This window comes from Plecotus auritus, assembly GCF_963455305.1.
Source record: "Plecotus auritus genome assembly, chromosome: 8".
NCBI classification, from domain to species: domain Eukaryota; kingdom Metazoa; phylum Chordata; class Mammalia; order Chiroptera; family Vespertilionidae; genus Plecotus; species Plecotus auritus.
Genome location: NC_137782.1, coordinates 55,223,963 through 55,242,231, shown reverse-complemented (window position 1 = coordinate 55,242,231; position 18,269 = coordinate 55,223,963). Strand labels below are relative to the sequence as shown.

Sequence of the window (18,269 nt, the reverse complement as noted above, 5' to 3'; positions counted from 1 at the left end):
GATTGAAATGGCTCATGGATTTTCATTCATTTCTCAGTCATTCCTGAGTTCTCTCTTGTTTGGTTAGAAGGGTCCGTAGGAATATTGCCTCTACCATTGACGCCAGGAGCTACTTCATGCTTTATGGTGGGCCCACTGCCCTGACATCCCACTCAGATCAGCTTACCTTTAACGTCCTGGTGACTGGAAAGTTGTTTGAGAACTGGAAGAAGACACAGAACAGAATGCCTTCAGTACAAATGAACACTCTTAACTGGTAGATGCTAGCAATTCTCATTTATTTGAACTTGAAAAGCTGAGGTTTACCTTCAGTGGTGAGGTTAAATTCAGCTGTCACTTTTCCATAACTGTTCTTGATGCAGCAGTAATAGAGACCCTGGTCCTTCTGACTGGCTTGGACGATGGTCAAGGACACAATGGAGTTGTCTCCTGCACTGAAGTGGGGCACATTAACATTGGCACCTGTCATCACTTTGAGGTTGCATTTTCTGATACACTTAAGGCAAAGGAACTAAAGTTCCTCAGGCCTAATGTTTTCAGCCTCCGAGCTGGCTAAAGGACAAGACCGTGATACGCCATTTAAATCATTTAATCACCTGTAGGGGATGATCAGTACAACTTTGGTTTAACACTCTCACTCCCATATGCAATATTAATGCACAGAAACATTTGGGAGGGTGGACTGTTATTAATAAAGCAAAGAACTAGCATTCTGAATTCTGGGAGCTCATCAGAACTTCAGATCAGAATTCACCTCAGTTACGTTACTAATCCATATGACTTGTGCTTGAAGGAAACCTGAAAACTTTAAACCCAAATATAAACCCCGATAAAATAAGGGAGAAGAAAATCTCGTAAGATGGTGAGGAGGAAGATAATAGCTAATGTGCATTGAGCACTTGGTATGTACCAGGTATTGTGCTAATCACTTAAAGGTCTATTTCATGTAATCTTCAGAACAGTCTAATGGTGGCTGGTGGATAGGTAGTTGAATGGCTGGATGGCTGGATGGCTGGATGGATGGATGGATGGAAGGATGGAAGGTATTCACTAGGGCAGTACACTATTTGAAAGAGCTCTCAGCCATGAGTCACTTATAAACAGCAAAAACCCCTCAAGAGCAGCTACTTTTCTGCAACTGCATGGATTGCCTTTTCCGTTTGCTTCACCTTCTTCACTTTGATTGACTTTTGTCAGGTTAATGGGAATTTATGAAACAGAAAACAGCAGAATTCACAGACATACAGAAGATAGCTCTTAAATGTTGGGATCACAGAGCCTTAGACTAGGAGATAATTTGCTGTGGTTTCCTAAATGTAATGATTCTAAAAACTAGAATTTAAAATTTTAATTAAAAAATTTAAATTACATTTTTAAATGTAATGAAATGTTTCATGATTTCCTAAGGCCATGGAACTCAATGGTGGTAGAGCCAGGGCAAGAACCCACCACCATTTCCCTGTCCAGACACCTGTCTTCCATTACTTCCATTTCTTGGATACTTTGGATGTGGAATTTCTACTCCAAGTTCCCCTTTTACTTCCTATAATGTATTATTTTATTATTTATTATTGTATTTTAGAACTATGTTGTGATATAAGCAACAACTATGGAAAGTATCCAGGAGCAAATACCGCACCTTCTCTGCACTTGGGCAATTGAGTTTGAATCTTTTGTCCACCAGATGGTAGAATCTTCATGAATTTCTGCAAACTGGCAGCTTAATCTTACATTTCCAGAGTGGTCAGGAAACATCTCGGCTTGGATCTGTTTCAGTAATACTGGAGCTAGAAATGAGAGATCGGCAGGTCAGCGTTGCAAAGAGCTTTAGAGTGGGCAAAAGACTTTCTCATCTCATCTCACTTAATTCTCACAACTATCTCCAGAGACAAGGATAATAGGTATGACCCTCAATTTATGGATGAGAAAACAGTGTCTGAGAGGAGATGTGGCTTGCCTAAACACTAAGAAAATGAATAAATCAGTCTAACTACTTTTCACTACTTAATCCTTGAGTCAGGTCTGTAATGCACAGATGTGAAATAAAACTTGAGAGGCATTTTTTTTCCCAAAGACAGGTAGCAGGTTGCACGGGGGGGGGGGGGGGGGGTGTTAAGGGGGGGAGGGAGGAGGGAGGAGGAGGATTTCGGATACCTAGTCTATAGGACCTGCTTCAAATAAATATGCTTACCGGATGGTCCACGTTAAAATCAGAACTGGGGATTAGGGAGTAAAATAAAATTTGAATCATCCCAATAATTGTGGTTAAGCCCTCAGATGGAAAAGGCAACTCAACAATAGCTATTTGCTGAAAAGTAACGCGTTCATCTTTCCTCTAATTACCGTTGTCTTTGCTGAAGATAGTTGTTATGTCTGATGTGAATGAAATAGCAGCAATAAGGAAATGATTCCCAGAGTTGAGAGGTGACCGTTGAATATTGCCTTTTTATTTTTTATTTTATTTATTTTTTTTTAAATATATTTTATTGATTTTTCACAGAGAGGAAGGAAGAGGGATAGAGAGTTAGAAACATCGATGAGAGAGAAACATCGATCAGCTGCCTCTTGCACACCTCCTACTGGGGATGTGCCCGCAACCAAGTTACGTGCCCTTGACCGGAATCGAACCCGGGACCTTTCAGTCCACAGGCTGACGCTCTATCCACTGAGCCAAACCGGTTTTGGCTGAGTATTGCCTTTTTAAATCAGGAATAAGATCTCCACAAGCCGGGCAAATGTGTAATTACTCATTTACTCAGGACAGCCACTGGGAGGCAGCATAACCAAGAAGACAAATATAGAAGACCCAGCCCCGTGGTGGCAATCATTTGGCAAGCAGTGGGGTTGCTGGAAATGTGGTGTCTGTTGGTTGGAGACCAAGTTCCATAACCCCGCAGCTTTGTAATATAAAATATATAATCCACAGCCAAGATGAAAGGCATCAATACTGTTGCTGTTTGCTCTGTTCCCACAAATTCTACTGCTGTGAAATAGTTGCTGCGTTAAGGGTGCTTCCCATCTCTCCTTGATGCCAACAGACACTCAGATAACAGACACAGGGGGGCGTAGTTGCAGGCTGTTTCATAGTTACAGGCTGTGCTGGGTGTTCAGGCACACAGCCTCCAACTCTTGGTCCAGAGTCCTGACCAAGCCCACCTCCTCGGGGACACATTTCCTCAAGGGCCCTTCCAACACCATGGCAGTTTTCACGGGTGATCTGTGGAAACCTAGAGGTTCCTAAGTTGCCAACCCCTCCGCCACCTGCTGTAAATTCTGAACGCAGAGAAAATTGGAGGACAGAGGAAAGGGCATAAAATGAGCAGTGGGATTACATGAGGGTCTTTGAGGGATGCAAAACTGGCTTGGACAAGAGGCCTCGGGGCTTGGAAAGGAGCCCTGTCTGTGTGGAAGCAGCTAAGAGGAGGCCTGGGAGAGTAGTTATCCAAAGTAAAAAGGTTACTCGGTTTGTTTAATTTCTTTCAGAATCATCCGAGTCATCCCCCACCCCCACCCCCAAGTCTACCTCACCAGGTCAGGGAGGGAGAGCACCACCCCTCCCCAAATGCTGTACCCCATCTTTGCTGCCCTTTGAGCTCGGGAAGGCTGGTGGCAGCTGAGAGAGATCAAAGTCCCCAACAGCGTGTGGTTACTAGAATGTCCTTTTCCCTGTGGGTAACTTAAATAACCATGGACAAGCATTCCAAATAGATTGTTTCCGTCTGGGGTAAACCACTTTAGAGATCTTTGAAAACATTGCTTCATTCTCTTAAAATGTGCTTAAAAACACATATGCTAGCAACCTGGATGGATCCCTCCACACTCTTCAGAAGGTAGTTTTATATTTAATTCTATCTGAAACAGGGCCGAGGGCCCATGGATGTGGATGGAGAATGACAAGCATCGCCTAGAAGCCTGAAGACTCAGCAGGGAAAGGGTAGAACCCCTCCCCTGAGCTGAGGGGGTCACAGGGCTCTGCTTCAGTCCACAGAGGACCTCGCCTGCTGCAATATCTCCTCTTCTGACTTCTGCCAGGTTGCAAGGCAAGGGAAAGAAGAGTTCTGATGTAAAAGAGGCTAAAAGTTGGGTTATAGGGTGAAATGTGGGGTTAAAGTGATTCCCCAGGCCAAGCAGAAGTCACAGCAGTTACAGGGGCTCTGAGCCTCCAGGGGTCTGAAACCTGGAACACATACCCCTAGGCCTTTAGACTCAGAAAGCAAAGAGTGAGTTGCAAAGAAATTTTTAGACTCAAATTTGGAAGGAAACCCAATGTTCAATGAAGCCATTTTTAATGCAAATCAATGATGAAAGAAGAGACTCCCAAATTGTACCTAAATGTTTATTTTTGGAAATCCTGCTCAGCATGTGGTCTATTTAATTATACTAATTAGCTATACTGATTCATGCCTCTGCTTATCTTTTACAAGTATGTTTTAATGGGTAATTAACAAAAGGGCATTCTCATCACACTCCCTCCATTAAACATACCTACAGGCACCTATAGGCGAGGCTCTCCCCACAGATCCCCCAGGAACCTGTTAGAAATGCAATTTCTCGAGCCCATGAGTGGAATCGGAAACCCTGGGGTGGAGCCCAGCATCTATTTAACAAGCCCTGCAGGTCATTCTGCGGCCACTCGAGGTTGAGAACCGGGGTCTATAGGCCGAGCCATTTGGTCACAGCCACGGAGTCAATGCCCCCTGGTCGAAACTCACCTGAACTACCAAGGACTCAGGAGGACCCAGGAATCTGACATCGGGCCAACAAACCCAAACTTTAACAGGGATAGAGAGCAATGGAGCCTCACCTTTCCCTTCCCTTTTGCAAGGTGGCTTTTTCAGGTCTTTGTTCTCATCCATGGATGATACCGACATGTCGAGTTTAGGAATCTTCTTAGGAAAGCTCCCATTCTTTCTGGTGTTTTCCTTTTCTTCCAATCTCAGCCTCAGGGCAGCCACCTTGGACAGAATTTTTTTCTTCACTCCCTCAGTTAAATGTCCACTTCCTGTGATTTCTTGCTTCTTCTTGGCTTCCTCCCAAGCAGGTACTGGGGACCTTCCCATCTGGGCTGCCATGCGACGGGGCCTCCCCTCCCCTGACTTTCTCCCACGGCATGGGGTGGGGCCCAGGTGCCATGGGTCCTGCAGTGTCTTAGGAGCTGTCTCTGATGCACGTTCTCCCGAAACCAAGGCCAAAGTCACTGCTGGAGAGCTGGATGCCCTTGTGGGTTTGGTTTCCCCACTTTGGGGCGCCTCTATTTCAGGTTCCTCAATTTTGTGGGTTATTGAAAGGTCTGTGATGTTTCCTTCAGGGGATGAAGTAAAAGGCGGGTGAGTAAGACCACTGGGAGAGGGCGAATGTTTCCCACACTCACTCTCTCTCTCTCCCCTCTCCTTCAAGTCAGAAAATGCATGTTGATGGTTTCTGGGCTCCACTAAATGGTTCGCAGGGACATCATGAATTTGACCTGCGGCGTTGTCTGTATCAACTCCAACAGAAGCCTGCGTCAGGACTGCAAGAGCACTGGAAAGTGGTAAAGTGGGGGAAACAGCACCTGCTGCGTCCTTTTTACTTTGCTCGGCCTCCCCGGTGCTCCTCTCGCGGCCTTCTTGTGCTTGGCTTCCGCTGAGTCCTCCTGGAACTGTCACCCCACCTTCATCAAGACGCGGGACTTGCAAAACAGCAGGCTGGACTTCGCCTTTGGCTTTGTCATGCTGACTGTGTTCAGCCGCCCCTCTCTCAATGGCTTCTTGGCTTCCATTGGTGCTGTTTTCGCTTGGAATGGTTTCCCCACTTCGCTGGGGGCATGGGACTGGAGAGATAATGGGTTGGATTTCCACTCTCTGGCCCAAGCTTCCAGCATCCAATTGACTCTCCTCTCTGACAATTCCCAGGGTGGAGTCAGACAGCTCCTGGGTTTCCAACCTGGCCCACTCCACCACACTCAGCTCATCAATGGGATCTACTGAGGACTCGAGGATTTCAGGGCAGGGCAGAAACTGTTTAAAGAAGGCAGGGTGGTCCACACCGAGTTGGTTTTGGTTTTCCTCTTGACTTTGACTCACATTGCTAACAGTTTCCTGCCATCCTGTTTTGGAAGCCTCTGATGGCCAATCTGTGACACCTTCATCTACAGGGTCCACAGACGACTCCAGGAACCGGGGTTGGCGCAAGTACTGGGAAGAAAGACAGCTCCAGTGTGCACGCCTGGCTGGTTTTCTACCTTCGTAGATCTCTCTGTCCTTAGCAAGGGCTGAACCAGCCTCAGCCTGGGGACTGGCAGCCGATGCTGTAGGTTCAGAGGGGTCCAGTTCAGGCCCAGCAGCACCCGCCTTTAGCACGGCAGCCACAGCCCAGACCCCGGCAGGAGTCTTGGCACCACCTTCTGACTTTTCGCACTCAGAAGCTGTCGGTTGTCTTGGTGGCCAGACCTCAGAGACAGAAGCCTCTAGAGTCATAGTCTTGTGCTTATTGCCTGCTTCCCAATGTGCTGGTCCACTCTCTTTAGACCCCTCCAGGGGGCCCTGAGAGAGAGGCGGAGCACTACTCACAGTCTGACTGTCATCTTCCACAGCTGCTTCGGCCACCACAGACACACTAGTCCCCAGGCCTGAGCTCTGCCTTCTTTCCTCCGTGGAGTTTGCTGATGACTGGTCCAAGGGCAGCAGGTCTGTTTCCTCTTGTGCAGCAGATGTCATAGGCCAACTTTCTTGGAAATTATCTTCAGAAAGGGAACCCTGGTAGGTCAGGCTCTCCCGCTGAATCTTCTGTGTTGTTTCTCTTCCCTTTTCTTGGAAATTCTCTCCAAGGCTCCTATGGTCTGCTCTGTCCACGGTCTGGCTCTTATCTCCAGCCTGGTTACCAATCTGAAGAGGGGAAGTGCTGCAGGAATCTCCCTCGGGGGGCGGGGGAGCACAGACATGGACTCCTGGTCCACTGGGAGCCATGCAAAGTTCTTTGGGAGGTTCGGTGGCGGAGCCATTTAAAACATGACCCTGCTGTACATTGGAAGGCAGTTGAAAAATATTGCCATCTGGTACCTGAGCTGAGCTCTCCTCAGGGCCATCTGCGTGGCTGTTCTCAGCAATGGAAACAGGGAGGTATTTGGCTGAGTGGACTTTGGTGGCAATGGTACCAGCTGGTGTGTTCCCATTCTCCCTGGTCACCTGAAGACACTCAGGAGTAGCAGTTAATGCTGTTGGCTTCTCCTGAGGAAATGTCACAATTGAGCTGTGATGGGCTGGTGTGTCTGTGGCATCTGAGGCACTGGTGCTGGAGCTCTCATCACCTTCTTTGCACCGCACCAAAGAATTCTCAGGAGATAGAGGCTGTCTCTCCTCAAGCCCTCCCGAGATGCTGGGGCTCGGCCTCTCCTGTCCTGTGGAGGCCGGCGTGAAGGTGGAATGCTCCACCTTGGCCAGATGTTCCCCTGTGGATCCTTCACTGGCTTTTTGTGAAATGTCCCAGGCAAGGGCATCGCTAGGTGCAGGAAACACGACTGAGTCTCTACCCTTGTTGCTTTTGTCTGTGGACTGTGGAGGCTCAGAACCTTGTGTCTGAAGAACAACATCCAGTGTCTTGTCATCAGGAACACATAAATCAGATACTTGGCTTTGACCCTCTGCCAGTTCTAAGTCCATGGAGCAAATTTCTTGAGGTGAATATTTATGAACTGGGGCTCCAGCAGGAGCATCCATGGTGTCACCTGTTCCTTGGTGGCCTGCTTCAAGACGTTCCATCAAACACTCTGCTTCTCTGCCCCCTAGCCCATGGCACACAGCTTCCAGGGTGGGGGCAATATCTGCAGGTGCAGGGGAAGCGACAGAGAGAGCCTCGGGCTCCCTGGGGCCATCACTGCCCTCCTGAGGGAGATGCACTGACAGCTCACAGGGGGACATAGTTGCATGATTGGCTTCTGGGAGATTCAACTCATATCCTGGGTCTTCCCAGGAACGTCCAGGTGAGTTGTTTTCTCTGTCTTGGTTTTCTTCACGCTGTGGGCCTTGAGTACAGCTTTCTATCTCCAGGTATTGGGTCGATGATGCATTTTCCTCATTAGCCCCTCCTAAGTTGGGGAAGGCATCTGTTGTGGTCCCAGTAAACGCAGACTCCTCCCCAGCAGACTCTGAGAAAGCTGGCATCGGGCTGAGAGAGAGTCTTTCCCTGACTGGTTCCTGAGTTTGCACCTAGGAAGATGAAAAGTGATATTAATGGAATTGTTCCTGGGAGAGCCCACAATAAGGTATAACCACAGTCACAAGAGTGTTAGTCCTTGAGAACTGTAATTATGGACATGAGGAGCAGCAGGAGTGATTGAAATCTGAACGTTAATCCCCAAACTTGCTCTAACTATTAGAGCCTTCCTGGAGAAATGCAAATTTAAACAACTGTATGTTTCAGGGGACCAGTGGTCAAATTGCCCATCATAAGGAGAAAGCCTCCTGACAGTCATTAGTTAATGATTTTTTTCTCTCTCTCAGAAAAAAGATGAAAATAAATTGAATGTTAACTATTGTGTTCAAGTAAGTCATAAGAGCTTGTGTGTACCTTTCCAGAAAGATAAATTTCACATGAGCATAACAAATGAAAAATGCAGTGTTTGTAAAGTACCAATGAGCAATCTTTGTCCTCAGATATGAGGGTTAATGATGTTACTAAAGAACAGAGAGGCCCATCCTTTGAGCCCACCTCTAATGAAGTAATAGGATTATGACTGGCCATCAGCACTGCCAATCTTTTCTGCCCAGGAAGGTTGTAAAATCTTGGAAAGTCTCCCTCACTTTAAAACAGATGCCCTGTGGCAGGCAAACCATATTCACAAGAAATAGGGTATCCAGGACTGCTTAGGTTTTTGTGAAGAGAGAGAGAGAAAGGGAAAGAGGGAGGGAGGCAGGGAAGAAAAAAGAATGAATCAGTGAACCTATCTCACATTGTGAGGAGGGAACCCATTATGGTACTATTTAAAAAAAAACATTTTTATTGATTTCAGAGAGGAAGGGAGAGGGAGAGAGAGATAAAAACATCAATGATGAAGCAGAATCATTGATTGGCTGCCTCCTGCACACCCCACACTGGGAACTGAGCCCACAACCCAGGCATGTGCCTGAATCCAACTATGACCTCTTGGTTCATAAGTGATGCTCAACCACTGAGCCACACCAGCCAGGCCCATCATGGTACTATTTGAATGTTCTGTGATATTGGCTATTGTTCAAGGAAGCAGCAAATTCTTTGACTAAACTCTTGTCTCTTGAAATGTTTAGCTCATTGAATATTTCAATGCATATGAAAATTATGCCTAGCTAAGAAGAATGGAATTGCTACTAATTTTCAGCAAGTGTCCCTCCTTTGCCCTAGGACTCTTGCTCTGCAGCAGCCCCGTTCAAATGAGTAGGAACCGATGGCTGGGCTCAAAAAGGGAAGAAGTCTCTCTGGCATTGGACAAAGTGGAGCTGCAATGTTCCCGTGCACACGTGGCTCTGGAGTCCTGAGGCGTATGTCCACCAACACAGGTGAGACCCCTCACTGCCTTTGCACACAGCCAGTGGGACACAGGCTAACAGTGTGACACACCTCCTTCCATACTGCCCCAGCGCCGCTATTGCCAGCAGGGATTCACCTCTCATTTCCTCCTTAAAGCCACCCTGATGTTCATTTAACTCAGATTTTATTGGCATAAAAGTGCTAACTGAAGAAATTTAGTATAATTTCTTGGACTATTAACTCCATGAGTGTGCATCGATTCAGCAAGTGTTTATTTAATGCTCCAGTGTACCAGGGAGCATCCCAGGTGCTGAGGGTACAATATGAAATGCCCGTCTGCAGGATGGTCCCATTCTGTGTTAGCATGTCACAGGGTTAGCATGAAGCAGATGTGACACGTTAGCATCGAGCAAGTGTCACATGTTAACACTGAGCAGAGGTGACACGATTAGCACCGAGCAGGTGCTCTACCAGCGCTTGTTGAAAGAAGGAGGAAGGGAACGAGCTCTGTACGAGGTGAGGCAGCTTTGCCCAACTTCACCCATTAAAACTCAACATTTGAAAGGTTTGGACTCATCCATTCCTGACTTTGGGACAACTCTATTTTAAAAGAGACTCAACTGTATGCAGGGGCAGGTACTAGTCCACATCCTCATGTTGCTAAAAGGAAAAAATGGATTTCTCTTTTTCTAGATCCTTTTTTTCTTTCTCATCATATTAAAAGGGAAAACAAGAAAGATAATCTCTGGGAAATAAGAAGCAAAGTTTTTAAAGAGTCTGAAGGAGTTAAAGGTGTACATGGTCTCGTCTCTATATCTACGACACACGTATAGAATGTTCTTTTCGTTGGCTATTTTGGTTCAGATTTTTTATAATGAACTATAACACAACTATACTGAACTAGTAAGCACAGAACGTGTGGGTGGCTTCCTGGTCGTGATTTGAGATGTGCAAGGACACTGTCTAATCTAAACCACCATGGCACTCTCTCTGGCCTTCCTCTCCTGCCTGAATCTCTACTACCTATGTCTGTCCTTTATTTTAAGATCTTGCCATCATCACTATATCATCAGCGCCAAAAGACATTTATGGAGTAGCTGCTATGTATGAATTCTCTGCCAGGCCCTGGACAAATTCTTCCAAAGGGCTCAAGTTAAAAGCCAGCATGTCACTTGCCGGGATGTTACCCACTCGTTACTGCCTGCTACCATATCAACACAGTGACAGCCTGATGTGGGGAAGAGAGGGACACCTGGAAAGGCTGAAACACAGGACAAGTAGGCTCTGAGTAGGGTGAGTTTGGTCATTGATATATATCATCTTAGTCATGGTATTGTGCCTGGGTTTACAAAATAGTCATGTTCCTGTTAAGGTACACTCGCTCCTCCTCTCTTGCTTTTAAAATAAAATCCTATTTCCTAATAGGCTGGTGAGGTCCCACAAGTAAAATAAATAAATATATGGGGAATCCTTGACTGTGTAAATTCATTCACTTGGCAAACACTTACTGAGCACCTACTGGATACCAAGCTCTGTTCTAAGTACCGGGGAAGCATCAAGGAAAACATAACAAAGACATCTAGCTTTTTGGAAGATATGTTCAAGCCACAAACCATATCATTGGTCCACTGATAATGGGAAATTTCATAAATTTAATTTGAACCGACCAATGGGGTTTTCTCAAAGTGGAGCTTTAATAGCCCAGTTATATACCTGTCAATTCCAAGCACAAGCTCCTTGGGGCTCATGCAGAGGCTGACTCCTAGAGAAAGAGAAACCACTGACCTGCACCTTTCAAACAATTCAGACCTTTCTTTAGGAGGAGACCGCTTAGCTAAGTCTCTCTGAAAGGACTCCAAGTACTTCTCCTGCTGCTCAGCTGTTCACCTCAGGAGGTTTTGTTATGCAGGAAAATTGTACTCATTCTGGTGAAAAGGAGGAGGGTTTGGGGCTCTGGTAGGAAGCCTAGTATGATGGGTAGAGTGTGGACTTGGAAGACTGGCCACCTGGCTTCAGTTCCATCCAATACTGCATGCATGACTCCAAGCCATCTCTTTGGCCTCACTGACCCTCTGTCTCCTCTTCTAGGGCTAACCACATGCACATCAGCACCATCCTGTCAAGGGCCTGGCATTCACTGACAGTAGTTTCCCTCGTTCTCTGTGAAAATCAAGGCAAAAAGAAAACTGAGCGACCCTGACAAGCAGGGCAGTGTGCTTTGGGCCTTGTAAGGGCTTTCTCATTTAATTGGTAACATAAATCTGAAATACTGATGCTTTCATCTCTTCTGTAGGTGCATAGCCAGGGTCCAATCAAAAGACAGAAACCACATACTGGTTAAATAAGGGCAGTTGAATATAAAGGATAGTTAACTGCAATGAAAGAATAACTCTAAGATATAGGGAACCCCTATAGGACTTCCTTGGTGTGGGACAGCACCAAGGAAGAACAATGTGGAAGGGGCTCAACCCTAGTTGGAGAAGGTCCAAGCAGACCACCGGAGAGCAGAGAAGCTCCAGGCCACAGCTGGTCTGGAATTGCTCGGTGGACACTAGACCACCCTTCCTTGGGCAGGCGGGGAGCAGACAGTCTCCAGGTCACTGGCAGGGGAGAGGCCAAAACCTTCAGAGTGAGTGGGCTACATGTGGTGGGGTAGAGAGAGGGAGCAACAGTCCTGGGTGTTTGGGGCCATAGGGGACTGTGCCTCGGTCCTGCAGGGGCCTCCAGAGAGAATTTGGATGTTGGTACAGGCAGGAGGCCTTCAGAGTGGGCAGGCCATGCCAAGCTCTTGATTCTGAGTAGAGGGCTGCAGGAAGGTCACCACAAGGCCAAGGTAATAAGGTCACAGATGGACCATGTTCTGGGCTCTATGGGTGGGACAGACCTATGGGATGGCCACAAACCCATACCACTGATTCCCAGCAATGCTGAAAATGACAGGAATGGCCTTCCTCCTGCAGTGTCCGACCAGCACCATCTGCTGAGCATGCTTCACATCGAGCTTATTTTAAGAGGCACAGTAACAGAATTCCATCCCTGAGCATTGCTGATGGGTGCATTTGGGGCTGAGAAGCAGTAAATTGGAAACATGAGGTCGCTGATGTCCAGGGTTAGAAATTGCCCAGGGTCCCACAGTCAATGGCAGAACTAGGATTTACAGTCAAGTCTGTTGGCCATAAAGGCCTTTCCAATCCAACTTTTCTAATACAAGAAGTTAAGACAAACCCCACCAACAGGTCAGGAACTCCCCTTATTTAAACTCATAGAACTTCTGAGGGTCAGAGACTCTGGGTATGAGATTATAATCATCCTCATTACATGCAACATGATGACGTGTTTATTTGTTGGCTTCTAAGGGCTGGAACATTATGCTACTCATTTCTGAATTTCCAGAACCATGAGCATAGCAGGGGCTGGGTTAATTTTGCTGAATGAATAAGCATATGAATGAACACAAGCAGGGGAAAGCAAATTTAGTAACACTTCCCAACCTGGTTTTGAAAGCAGCATTAAGCTTAAAAACTTACACTCTGCTCACACAGCATTTTGCAACACCATCTCTATTCAACATGCCTCCCATTCTACAAACACATTGTGTTCATTTGTTGGCCTTTCCAAAAATTCTGCCTCCTAAGTGTGTCTGCCATGGATCCCATGAACAGGTGTGTTGCCCTGTTGTCCACCCTGTGACAGTCAGGGTTCTACGCCTCTTCATTAACGACAATGTCCTGGATACCAACAAAAGTGCATGCCACTAATTTGAGTCACTAACAATAGAAGGTGGTATGAGAAGAGATCTTCCTTCTAAAATAGCTTATAATCCAGCTGAAGAGAGAAGATGCACATGGAAAAGATAAATCAATCACAGTTCTTGACAAGTGCAGTCTCATGAAACTTCTCAATTGAGTAGAATGGGCAGTAGATGTGGTAGGTGCTGTTGGTTGACTAACTCAATAACATCCCCAAGCCCCTTGTCCTTGCTGGCTCCAACTAAAGTAACTGGAAAACCACACTCTCACACCCTCCGCCCCTGCACTGCAAGACAGCGCCAAGGGGTCAGTTCTGGCCAGTGAGATGTACGGGGAATTCCAAGGCGGGGTTCCTGGGGAACCTTTGCTTTGCTTCTGTAAGGCACAGATATGGGGAACACCTTGTCTACCCCCTATCTTCTTCCTGCAATGAGGATGCAATGTCTGATGCTGCAGCTGTCAGCTACCAGTCAGAAGGCAACTAGCACGAGACTGAAGAGCTAACACACCATGGCTGTGGGGCAGAGAGAAAGGACTTGGGAGCCTGCAGGTGTCTTTGAGCCACTGGAATAATACTGAGACACTCCAGACTTCTTGTGAAGTGAACAACAAAGGTGCTTATATTTGAGGCCACAGTCAGTTGGTTATTTTGTTGACTGCAGCTAACAGCAGTCCTAATTAACACCAGAGGACAATATATTGCTGAAGGTGAGGGAAAAGGCATATGAGGTTCACCCTGGAGCCCTTCTGGAGGTGCTGGGTGAATCGGGGTAGGGATTAATTTGAAGGACAGTATCACTAAGGGCAAAGCGCTGGTCAATATGCCAAGGGATCCAAAGGGCCTGAGGCAAGATGAACTTGGAGTCCAGTGGGGGAGGGAGAATGGGGAAATGTGAGAAACTGGATCATCAAAGCCGAGGCCATGGTTCTAAAGGCAAGCACAGCCCCCCAGGGCTGAGAGGGTCAAGCGCTTAGCTCCTCACTCACGTCTGCTGGCCAGCAGCACCTCCACATGTCCTCCTGTGGGACAACTTTTCTAAATCTTGGTACTTTTTAAACTTCTTTCCTCATTATCTGGACTAGATGCAAATTGCATCATGTCCTTCAACAGTTGTCTACACATCATCAATTTTCCCCTGTGGTTCCAGGAATCTTGACCTGGGAACTTCCCCACTCCCCTACCTCCTGGGTTGCTGTAGCTTTGAGCACGGCTAACCTTTCCTAAATTTCTGCTGAGCTCTCACTATGGGCCCATGTCATTCGTCATTTGATAGATTGAATCCATACCACCTGGGCCTGCAGAAATGAAAACAGCCTGGTTCCCAGCCAAAGAAAGCTTCACGGCAACCCAAAACATTTCAGGAACTTGAGTTTATTTTTAGGAGTTGCCAGGTTGCCCAGAAAGGACCTGCGCTTTAAAGGCTTTGAATGTTGAAATAACACATAATAAAGTGAAGGACACTCATCTAAAGTCCCCAATCCTGAAACCGGATCCTGAACCCCTGTCAGCTCATTTGACCAGCTCATCTTCATTCCACTTCCTCCTGGGAGACAAGAAATCTCCAGCCAGTTGCTGTTACAATCCTTTCCTGATTTCTTGGGAAACACATAGAGTTTGTAAAAGACCAGTTTGATCTCTTACTGGGAGTGGACAGGGTTTCCTTTCCCAGAGCTCAGGGCTCGGGGCATTCAGTGGAACTTGTGAGAGAAAGAGCACTGGACCATGAGCTTTGTGTGGCCATTGCCTGTCTCAGGTGTTGTGGGCAAGTAGCAGAGCTGTCCCCAACAGTAACAATCATGAAGCCCCACAGAAGTCTTAGCACATGGCAGGCGCTGTTCTGTGCCTCACATACATCGATGCAGTTAATGCCTGTAAAAGGGCATAGAAATGGATGCCTTTGGGACTTTGGGTTGTGTCATGCTAGGAAGCAATATACCAGCTACTCCCACACATGAGAGGGCCATGTGGTGGTAAGCCCCCAAGTACATGGTCAGGAAAGCAGCCGTCTTCCTTTCCCTCAGGTGTCTTTATTTTCCTGCATCTGGGAGAGGAGAGGAGAGCCTCGATTTCCATGTCTGCACTGGGAGATATGCAAACGTGAGAAAAATAGAGCTGGGAAAGCCAGGGACGCTTCTTGAATCCCACCAGGCATTTCTGAGCAGTCTTTGGTTTTTTGCTGTGTCTCAAAGAGACTGGACTTGGATGAGGAGTGAAAAGAAAGGAGAGTGGGAATAGAAAGAGGGTTGGGCCTCGGAAAACCCGGGTTTGGTTCTGGATGCACTGTGACGTGGAAAGTGACTTTGGATCAGTCACCTGATCTCTCTGGGGTTGTTTCTTGCACAGTAACGCGAGAGGGGGGAGAGTATCTCTTGGCTCCCATGGCTTTGGTGCTCTATGACCTGCTGCCATGTAAACAGCACAAACACTGAACTGGGGCTTAACCCTCACCTTCCATTTGGAACTAGGTTTTCCTTTGACTCCTAAGGCTTCTAGGTCTAACTCTATAACGAGGGCAGTTGTAAGGGAAGGGACACAGCATGTCACCATAGGTAGACCGATCCAGAATGAGGCAGTGGGGCCCCAGAGAGGGTCAGGGAAGAGACTGAGTTCTGGAGAACAGGTCACCATGGGGCACGGCAATCCCTGGAGTTGGCTCTTGTCCTGCCTCTCTCATCTCTGCTTCTCCCTCCTCTCTGCAGTAAGTAGACTGCACTGTGGGCCCTGAAGCTGATCCCATAGAGTTCTGGAGCCTCACAGACCTAGTCCAAGTCAATAAAATCATCACAGCCACAGAACAGATGACCAGTGGCCATTGGCCCCCAACTTTGCTAACCATTTGGGGGTTGAAGAACGTTATGACTTCTTTTTCCCAGGAAATCTTGTTTTAGCCACACAATTTTGTGCATAATTTCAGGGGCCTCGAGACCCCCTTGAGCCCACCAATCCCCATTTCAGGGCCCCAGACCCACAGAATGAATCCCTGCTGTCGGTCGTGAGAAGGGGGTGGGGGAGTGGATGAGTGGCGTGGTATTGTTTACCTCCCACAGCTCGAAACTCCTCTGCAGTTTCAGACTGGACAACAGGGGGGAAATTGAAATCTTAGGTTCTCGGACAGTATTTTCAAATCAATATATCTCTTCACCTGTTTTTAGAATTTGTGAGCAAAATCAAAACCAAGGTAGTAGCAATTACCGTACTGCACTGACAATAATACCTTGTACGCAGTGAGTTCTTGTAAACTTTAGAAACAGGAAGTACTTGCCACAGTTACTATACTACAACTTTGCCTATTCAGCATGACTTCAAAGTGTACAGTAATGATGGCAATCGGCACTTGGAAAACCTGAATATAAACATAAATATAGGCAGGTCACCTGTCTCAGATGGTCATTACCAAAAATGAGGAGCAAGTGCAGACTTGGGGCTTGAAGAGCCCCTGATATGCCATATGTCTCTTCTAGTACAGAGGAGGGCAGCTATCTGTCCCGGGGTTTGGCTTCTGCTTAAGCAGAACTCTCCCCTCAATGCGTACAGGTCTAAGCGGGTACAGTTACCAGCAGGCAGTAACAGTGACTCGATGAGATTCAGAGAAGGCTTCATTCAGCAGAAGAAACAAAAGTTCCTGGAATAGTGAGATCCATGCAGCAAGTATGGGGTTAGTCTTGTTTAACTTGGAACAAGGCACATAGTAGTGTCAGCATAGACAGGAAGGCTTTGCCCCTCCCAAGTCTAGTTCTCATCTGATTCTCTGTCAATTTGTCTGTCGAGACATTGACCTCCTACCTGAAACAATTGCCCGACAGTCCTGTGCTTTGGTTAATAAGTATTTTCTACTAAACTGTAACTCTTCTACATCACTAATAAGTTCATGCATGGTTGGCCTTGGTCTTCTTTAGATCTAAACTGAAGCCATCTGTTTTCTTTTGAGCAGAGAGAGAAGCAGCTCTTGTTTCCATCATGAACAATTGAGGTTTTCAATATGTACTACCCAGAAGACATCAGCATAGTTGGACCCGTGGGCACCAGGCCCTGACAGTGGTGATGTCCCATTGACCATGGGCCCAGAGTTGTGCAATCACAAAGTGCTGCTGTAGGGTTAAGTCTCAAACACCTGTACTTGAAAGATGCGGGGATCAAAGGCAGGAAGTGGGGAGGAGCATGGTGCAGAGAAGAATGGAAATTCAGGGACCTCTTTTGATGGAGCCCTCAAAATCAACTTTCCCCTTATAGATGGAAGGAAAAAGAATGATTCACAAAGAAGCTTCTGGGAAGCTGAAGTTGTTGGGGAAATGCTTTGAGAACCAAGGGAAAAAAGAAAGTATCTGGGAGTCAATGCAGTGATTTGAGGTAGGAAAGCAAAAAATAAATAAAAATGCTGAGCTGATATATACACTTGTGTTGGTTTGAAAATTCACATATATTACTTCTGGTATGCATGAGTTAACACAATCTCTCCATTCTTTCCCTGGAACTGAGCTTGTCTTTCTCATGAGCTCCCAATCACAGGGACTTAGAGAATAAGTTTTCTCTCTGACTGAGCCTCGGGTCCAATAACTCAAACAGTCCTTCAGGGAGTGCTCAGGCCCTTAGTTCTGTGCACCCTGACCCTGCTCCTCAGAAGCTGGTGTCTGAGCTGCCTACACTGGGAGATGGGTGGGGACTTGTCCCCGTGTCCCAAGAGGGAGGCAGAGAAAGATCTCCTGTCCTCACGGTTTCTTTGGCTTCTTCTAACACAATCCTAAAGTCAGGATGAGGTCAGGATGGTTGCCCCCCTGGGGCCTGACTCTATCTCTGTGAGCATTTTTGTCCCAGTGTCTTCAAGGGTTGGGTACCCTTATCTATACCCTCGCAGGCTCCCACTTTCTGACTGTGCAGATAAAATTCTAATAAGAAAGGAACTTAGAAACTTCCTTTCTCAATAAAGCCAGACTTTAAAACATATTGTCCTGCTTAAAAACAAAAAAACAAAAAAACAAAACTTTCTTTTCATCTGTTTGAGTCCCTCAGCACAACCTAATCACCATCTGCACCTCACCCCA

The 18,269-nt window shown here is 46.7% G+C and overlaps 1 protein-coding gene and 1 long non-coding RNA gene across 2 annotated transcripts in view; one reads left to right on the top strand and one right to left on the bottom strand.

Annotated features, from left to right (window-relative positions):
- ALPK2 (alpha kinase 2) overlaps positions 1–18,269 on the bottom strand; it is a 104,165-nt gene that overhangs the window by 23,994 nt on the left and 61,902 nt on the right. The window contains exons 5-8 of the mRNA XM_080686191.1: positions 4,805–8,183; positions 1,640–1,787; positions 307–434; positions 167–202 (exon numbers count right to left, since the gene is read on the bottom strand). Of these exons, the coding sequence (XP_080542317.1) occupies positions 167–202; positions 307–434; positions 1,640–1,787; positions 4,805–8,183 (3,691 nt within the window). The remainder of the gene's footprint in view (positions 1–166; positions 203–306; positions 435–1,639; positions 1,788–4,804; positions 8,184–18,269) is intronic.
- The window catches only part of LOC308257145, a 36,793-nt gene continuing 27,878 nt past the window's right edge, over positions 9,355–18,269 (top strand). The window contains exons 1-2 of the long non-coding RNA XR_013961526.1: positions 9,355–9,509; positions 10,527–10,773. This is a non-coding gene — a long non-coding RNA (uncharacterized lncRNA). The remainder of the gene's footprint in view (positions 9,510–10,526; positions 10,774–18,269) is intronic.